The sequence below is a fragment of the Genypterus blacodes genome, unplaced genomic scaffold (assembly GCF_046128005.1).
Source record: "Genypterus blacodes isolate CSIRO-AG114 ecotype Tasmania unplaced genomic scaffold, CSIRO-AGI_Gbla_v1 ptg000109l_1, whole genome shotgun sequence".
NCBI classification, from domain to species: domain Eukaryota; kingdom Metazoa; phylum Chordata; class Actinopteri; order Ophidiiformes; family Ophidiidae; genus Genypterus; species Genypterus blacodes.
Window position 1 is genome coordinate 65,001 of NW_027466913.1, and position 8,105 is coordinate 73,105.

Here is an 8,105-nt window from a genome sequence, read left to right on the forward strand (position 1 = left end):
GTTTGTGTGCCGCTACGTGTGTGTTTTGTAGACACTGAGCAAGGCACAATTGGAGTGTGTGTGTTGCAGAGGGTAGACAGAAAGGGAGAGGGACAGAGAGACAGAGAGAGAAGGAAAATGTGACGCAGCAGGAATCATCTGTTTTCTGATATGTCTGTGTGTTTCTCATGTGTTCATGCGTGTTTGCACACATGCATATCTGTGCATGTTGCCTCTGGCGTCCGGCAGGGACGTGTGTGCCACGAGATCACTGCCCGCGCCGCTACGCCTGTTAATCTGCCAGCATCATCACCGTCATCATCTTCTCATAACACACATCTGGAGCGGGAGACAGAGACAGAGGTTGGGTGAGATCGTCCCTCATCACACTGTGGCGCAGTGATTTCCCCTCTGAGGGAGAGAGAGAGAGAGATGAAGTGAGAGAAAGAAGAGGGGGAAAGGGAAAGTGAGAAAGAGAGATAGAATGAGAGAGGGGGGGTGTCGCTGCAGCAAAAAGCAGCTGCAGAGGGATGACAAGGGAGGTGTAGTGTAGAAACACAAATGGAGGAGAGGAGATAGTGAAGGATGGAGGGAAGGAGGATGGATAAGAAAGGTGGAGGATAAGGATAAAGATAGGAACAGAAAGATGAATGGAGATACAAAAACGATGATGAGGAGGGGTGTGGAAAGAGAGTGACAGAGGTAAAGAGAGAGAAAAAAAGAGGGTAAGGGCAGAAAGCAGGGAGGGTGTGATGAAGAGGGAGGGGGGGGGCTCCCCTCTGTAATCAGCGCTCTGTCCCAGTTTGTAGCTTTGTTTATTTGACTAATTGATTGCAGTGACACAGTAGCATCTTTACACTCCGTCCACACGTGATGTGAGAATACACCAATAGAGCAGAGAGAGTTTGTATGGGAGAGATACGGGAGGAGGGAGTGTGGGCGAGGGAGAGAGAGAGAGAGAGAGAGTTAGACAGGGAGAGAGTGCCGTAAATCACGGCAGATCACCGGGCGGACGAGAGAGAAAGTTGTGATAAGAATCGCTCTCATTCCTCCCTCTGGGCTTTGCTCTTTCAAGCCTCTGGCACATTTTTCCAGCTCAGCTCATAAACGGCTGCTGATTCTCCCTAAAGGCTGTGAGGATGGAGTGGAATGAGGTGGATCTGGTGCAGGAATTTACTGTTGAAGGACAATGCAGCAAAATTAAAGTCCGCTCCTGCAGGATCACATGGGACAGCCTGCAGGTAAATACGGCTCGCTGGGAACCCTGAGGACACTGCATGTGCTGTGTGTGTGTCAGCTGGGGACATACTGTGAGTGCAGCATGTTAACATCTCTGCTACTGCGACGGCAACCCGGGCAACTTTTCAGGCACTGTAGGATGCATGTCATGATTAGAAACCTTTTATGGAACAAAAACCAAGAGCGTTCATTTAACTTAATTCGAAGAGCTGCAAAAAAATGATTGGATTGACAGGTGACGTGAGAGATGTGATTTGAAACACTTATCATGAATCAGAAACATGGAGAAGGTAGCAGATTACAGTGTGTTGGTCCCAGCACCAGTAGAGGAAGCATGCATGCAGTTTGTGAATCAATGATTGAGAGAATTTCCCCAGCTGGACATAGAGGCAGATACAAATAAGGCGTACAGATTTATAAGATCATTGATCTAACATGAAGGTATGTGAGGGTAGAGGAGGGCACTTATGGTGAAGCAAATGTCTTCATTCTAAGTTCATTGATTCATTTCCCTCTGCATCATTGTTTATAAAGTTTTCATGTTCCAGCAGCAAAGCCTTAATGACAGCAGCGCAGTGTGTGTGGTCTGCTTTCAGGTGAAATCACTGAACCAGAGTCCATTAGTAGAGGAGCAGCTTATGATTTGCAGGCCGGTCACATTGCTCATCAAAGCGCAGATCCGCAGAATCCCACAAGTCAGCAGTTAGTTAATGACATATGGCACCGCTGACTGCTAAGATCTGCATAATGTCATTGTCTGAAATGATGAATGATAGCACCGACAGTATGCCCAAAGAAATGTGCAGCATAGTAAAGTAAAGCACACACTGTCATCACATCACATTACAGTGTACGACATGCTCTGTGTCTTAACTTGCTAGAAAAGCAAAAATCATTCACGAAACAGGGCTGCTGATCATCTCTGCCGCATAATGTCTTTGGTCTGCCTCCAGGTAAAAATATTGTGTTATACTGCCAAAAAGCCTCTAATCTAAAGCAGGACCTGGATGAGCTCGTGAGCCACGGCTGCTTCTACAACTTCTAAATGGAAGATTATGAGTGCAGACATTCTGGTATAAAGGGAAATGAACATGCAGAGATTCTTTGAGCTCAGTATTGATGTCTTGTTGTGCTTGATACTAATCAGTGTTCCTGCACACTGTTCAGCCTCTGTGCCAGGCAAATTCACAACCAAGGCTATGAAACTCTGAAATGCTCTTAAGAATGACTGTATGTGTGTGAGTGTGAAGGCGGTTGTGCTTTGGTGTAAAGTGCATTGTGGATATCAGTATCATCACACAGAGCTCATAGTCCCTAAGTCATTAAACGGCCGGTGGGTGTAATTAGTTCTACTGATTTCATATCTCTGAATTGCCAGCACCCATGGGTTCTGTTTAAGGTAAGAGTATAACAGCTCCTCTATGAGTCAGGACATTGAGACCTGTGAAGTTATTTGTGATATTTAATAAACCTGACAGAGTTCTGTTGGCCCATTTTTACCTTTCAGCCTAATCTCTGGCAGAATTTGGGGTTCTGCTTAAAGTCCTCATCCCTAAACCTGAACCTCACATACTTTTGATATCCACCAGTTCACAAAATCAGAAAACAAGCATTTCTTCAACAAAGTGTTAAACCGTAGGTGTTCCTCAGGGCTTCATTTTAGGTCCCATTCCGTTTTATTCACATGTCCTCACTCAGCCAGGCCTTCATGATTCTTTGCACACGTGTTCTCTGTTATGTTCGTGCAGACATTTACATGTCCAATGGGGGCAAACTAAAATATACAGACCCCATTAGTAGAAAGAAATATGGAAACACACGGACAGGAAACACTACACCATTTGTTTGTTTTCCTGTGTGTCATCCTGGTCAAACCTGCCTCCAGACAGGAAGTTGGACAATTCAAACAATCAGATTCTTTCACCATGCTGCACCGCGTAGACCTCCTTGCATGTGCATCACTGTATAGATCGGTAGAGGTGTGTGTGTGTGTGTGTGTGTGTGTGTGTGTGTGTGTGTGTAAAACCACAATCAGCAGGCTCATAATGACTCGTAATTTGGCCGAGTGTTTTTCTTTAGACAGCTTTAATAAATCATTATTAGTCAATCTAATGAGACAAACTGCTGATTTCAGCTTTGGGTGGAGGCTTAATAATCTCCAGGCCTGTGTCTGATGTTGTAGTGGTGTAATAAGATAAGGGTTTTAATCCCAGTGGGAAAAACACTACATTGACTGAGCTCTGCACCCAGACTCAAGTGTTTAAGCAGGGCTGGTATGTATGAACACATTATGCAATAAGCTGTAGTGATCGTCCTTCACACACTCTCTCACATATTAACAGGCTTTCTGATGGCGGAAACATCTTTAAGACGATTTAGGGCTGTTCTGTTGTGTTCTTCCATAACTGTTAAGTTTGAGTGGATCCAGAGTAAAGCCGTGCGAGGTGGAATTGGCTCGTAATTACGTGATTATCCCCTCAGAAAGCAGGCAGAATGTATTTTTCATTTGCATCGCTAACACAAAAACGATGAGCTGCTGATTTGCCCGCTAAAAACAAAAGAGAGTTAAGTATTTCACTTAGACAATGCAGGATCCTGGAAATGAACAAAGCAGACTTGATTGTGTGTGTGTGTGTGTGTGTGTGTGTGTGTGTGTGTGTGTGTGTGTGTGTGTGTGTGGGAGAATATATAGAGTACAATAGCAGGATGTGCCGGGTCAGAAACCTTCCGCTGTTGTCCACAACCACTACTTACACACACACACACACACACACACACATACACACACACACACACACACACACACACACACACACACACACAATCATACATTAACATATTTGTCCTGGTGAGTCTCTCTAAACACGATGTTCTGCAGTGTCCCTGGTTTGTTCTGACAGACTTCCGACTGAAAAACACAACATTTGTTTGAATGGACTTTTCCAGCTCAGTGATGTCATCATGCTGTCACATCAGCAGAGCAGAGAAGGTGCTTGCCATTTCTCACCAATCTAATAGAGAACTATAAGCCTGTCACGCTGCCAAGGCCACCAGCTGGTAGCCTAATAACATGTTTGTAGCCCCCTGGAGGAGCTTGACGGCCTTTTTTTACACCAGGTGATTAATTACACATCCAAACACTATTTTAGGCGATTAGCACCAGGTGTGAATTTTAGGGTGATTCATTTTTGGAGCAGTGAGGTAAAGGTAACACTGTTTGGCATGGCCTTGCTTTATCTCTCATTCTCTGTGTGTGTGCTTATATTGTGTGTGTGTGCGTGTGTGTGTGTGTGTAGGTTCCCCGAGTGGAGCTGACCCTCTCTGAGCTCCAGGAAATGGCCACAAGACAACAGCAACAAATCGAGGCTCAGCAACAGATGTTGGTTGCTAAGGTAACCTGGGCACACTCACACTCTCACTCACACACACACACACACATACACACCCACACACACACACGGTTGGATGGATTGCCTGTCAGTTGGTGTAAGGTTATCTACATTAGAGTCGGCCTGAAAAGGTCGGCTGTGAGGCCCCACGAGCTAAGGTCTCTGTGGAATTCTGTCTGTGTGTGTGTGTGCGTGTGTGTAAGTGTGTAAGTGTGTGCGTTTGCTATAGGATCATGAGACAGGACATGTGATTTAGGTCAGGGTTAAGGACTGCCAGGAAGAACAACTCTGTTTAAGCCAATAGACTTCCCATCTGTGTCCACCAATGAGGAGCAGTCACCTGAGTGTCAGACGTCGGTGTGTGTGGCGTGGGAGAGACAGATCTGATCAGTGGGTTGTGGTCGTCCCTGCATTAGGAAGTGGCCTTTGACTTGACAGGAAATGGAGTTAAGTGAGCCGCAGCTGCTAGGAAGTAGATTCTGAATCTTGCATTCCAGGAAACACAGATTTTAAACAATTCATTAGAGTCTCTGCCTCGACTTAAAGAAACGTCTGCTAGACTTTAAAAAGCTTTTTAGGGGAAACTGGGAGTTTTTCAACCATCTGCTCCAATTTGGCTGATTTGGGTTTTAGAAGCTTGTGGAGCTGCTGCTGGTTTTATTTGAACATTTTCTGCTGATACTCAAAAATGTTGAATGCATCCGTTTCCACGCTCAAAGTTGCAGTCAGGGTGGAAAAGTTTCCCAGCCGCCTCGTGCTGACACTTTTCTTCCTTTAATCGTTAACAGAATACAGCCCTGAACTTCCTGTCTGTCCACAGCAGCGGCTCCACGGCCTTCTGTGTGTACACTCTTACTCCTGTGCTACCTAGAAAACTAAAACAGCCCACTGTTATGTCACGTGCTGTGAGCCTGTGTGTGTGTGTGTGTGTGTGTGTGTGAGAGAGAGAGTGCCTGTCTCTCCAATGAATGATGGGACGCTTCCCAACAACATTCCTTTTCCTTCTTTCTGTGTGTGTGTGTGTGTCAGAGAGAGAGGGAGGGGGGTAGAGACAGGTCAGCGGGACTACGTGCCAACACGATACAGGGTGAGGTGTAAACTGCATCAGTCAGCATCACACTGGTCAAGCTTCCCTCTCTCTCTCTCTGTCTCTCTCTCTCTCTCTTTCTCTGTCTCTTCCTTCTCTCGCTCTCTCTCGCTCTCTCCCGCTCTCTCTCTCTCTCTCTCTCTCTCTCGCTGTCTCTCTCTCGCTCTCTCTCTCTCTCTCTCTCTCGCTCTCTCTCTCTCTCTCTCTCTCTCTCTCTCTCTCTCTCTCTCTCTCTCTCTCTCTCTCTCCTCCAGTCGATACACTGAGGGCTCTCCAAAGCAGCACGTCTATATTCTGGTTCCTAACACTATAGATGAGGTCACTTGCCATATACTGCTCAGTAAACAGCTTCAGCTTGACTATAAATAAATAAAATGTCGGCTTTTCAGCATTTCAGCCTTCTCTAACACTCGGTGACAAGAGTTTCAGGGTGAATGGAGGAGATTCCTTCATCGCCAGCTCTGAGCTTATTTCATCACATTCCAGACAAAGCCCATCTTGTACTGTTCAGGAGTGTCATTTGCTTCCTGTGTATGTGTGTGTGATGTGAAGGGCAGGCAGCCAGCACAGTGGACCTTTATATCAGAGCCATTAATCATCAGTGACAGCACAATATGGTAACGTTGGATCAGGAAAAACAATGTTTTGGTACAGCTGAATCTCAAACTCCGCTGACTCGCTCCATTGGCTTTGGCCTTCACTATCATGTGGGATGAAAGTTGCATACTAATCCAAATGTGTTCTTGTGTCCTCCTGGTGTGTGTGTGTATGCAGGAGCAGAGGCTGAGGTACCTTCAGCAGGGAGGAAGACCAAACCAGGCACAGACACAGGTAGGACACCAAACACAAACATGACCTCATCACAACATCACTCACATCTGTTTCAACGGAGTGTGTTGAGTTTAGATTCAGGTTTGGCGTCCAACAAAACCTACCGCCAACACGTCTAAATCCATACATGCATTCATTCTGTGCATTGATTGGCAAAGACGCAGCTCATTTGGCAGCGTACACTCTGTTCTCCTACCTTTTATCCGTCCATGATGGGACCACATGGGGAGGAACATCCCAGGCCTTTAATGGATGAATTGAAAGATGTTTGCATATGAGTGATGACGGTGCCTCCATACCCTCCAGTGCTGCACTGTCATCAATACCACTCAGCTAAGTGAGCGGCCATCAGTCCAGTTTGGCAAGGTCAACTTTCAAAACCAGCCTGTTTATTCAGCTTTGTTGACATTCTCTTTGACATTACACTCATGGCCCGCCAGAAAATACAACATTCATATGGAAATGTAACCGCTGTGTTTCGTCTTCTTCTCCTCCTCAGTCTGAAGCTGAGAAGCTGCAGCGGCTGAAGGAGAGAATGGAGACGCAGGAGGCCAAGCTGAAGAAGATCCGAGCCATGAGAGGACAAGTGGACTACAGCAAACTCATCAACGGGAACCTCTGTAAGCTCTCACACACACACACACACACACACACACACACACACACACACACACACACACACACACACATTATTTATGCTGCTGCAACTTTCACACTTAAGTGATGAAGACATGAAAGCACAGATCAGACACTTAAAGATAAAGACAATAGAAGAGATTCACATTCAGATTGTTTGATGTATTGCGGCATTTGCTGAGTAATGAATCTTCTTTTTCCCTCTCCCTCTTGTTTCTTCTTCTCCTTCCTCCTCCAGCGGCAGAGATTAATCACGTCAGCAGCTTATTTCAGGAGAAGCAGGCCGAGCTGCAGTCTGCAGTGGTCAGAGTCGATCAGGTGAGGAGCAGCGTTTGGTGCCAAAGACGAAGGGCGAGGAGGGAAAACTAGAAGTCAAATTAAAAGTCACTGCTGCGTGAAGTCTGTATTGATTTTGAGCAGATGACGTAACAAGAGTTTGCCAGAACTCTCAAACTGTTATCCATGTACCAGGTATGGTTTCCTCTCATGTTTCTATTGGATGGTTTGTCCAGTTGACCCAACAGTTGGAGGATTTGAGGAGAGGACGCCTCCAACTGCATTCTGTAACTCCGCAGCAAGGCGCACCTGCGGGGCACCAGGGCGGAACCATCGGATCTCACGGTGCAACCACAGGCCATAAAGGCTCGCCCCTGTCCGGACCTGCTGCCCTGGAGCTGAGGAAGCTCTACCAGGAGCTGCAGGTAAGATGCTGCCTCAGACAGCAGAGAGGATGGATCAAAGTCATGATGTTCAGAGTATTTGGTCACCAACACGCTGAACTCTTCTCTCAGGCTCGTAACCGTCACAACCTGGAGCAGAGCAGCAGGTTGGCCCAGAACAAGGAGCTGCTGAACAAGAGGAACGCTCAGGTGACGGTGATGGATCAGCGCATAGGAGACCTGCGGGAGCGACTGCATAAGAAGAAAGCAGAAGTACAGGATTCC

At 46.4% G+C, this 8,105-nt stretch overlaps 1 protein-coding gene across 1 annotated transcript in view; it reads left to right on the plus strand.

The window, feature by feature from the left end:
• LOC143009006 (apoptosis-stimulating of p53 protein 1-like) overlaps nt 1-8,105 on the plus strand; it is a 33,868-nt gene that overhangs the window by 15,861 nt on the left and 9,902 nt on the right. Inside the window, exons 5-10 of the mRNA XM_076160995.1 lie at nt 4,515-4,610; nt 6,469-6,525; nt 7,025-7,145; nt 7,400-7,479; nt 7,674-7,862; nt 7,953-8,093. Coding sequence (XP_076017110.1) covers nt 4,515-4,610; nt 6,469-6,525; nt 7,025-7,145; nt 7,400-7,479; nt 7,674-7,862; nt 7,953-8,093 — 684 coding nt within the window. The remainder of the gene's footprint in view (nt 1-4,514; nt 4,611-6,468; nt 6,526-7,024; nt 7,146-7,399; nt 7,480-7,673; nt 7,863-7,952; nt 8,094-8,105) is intronic.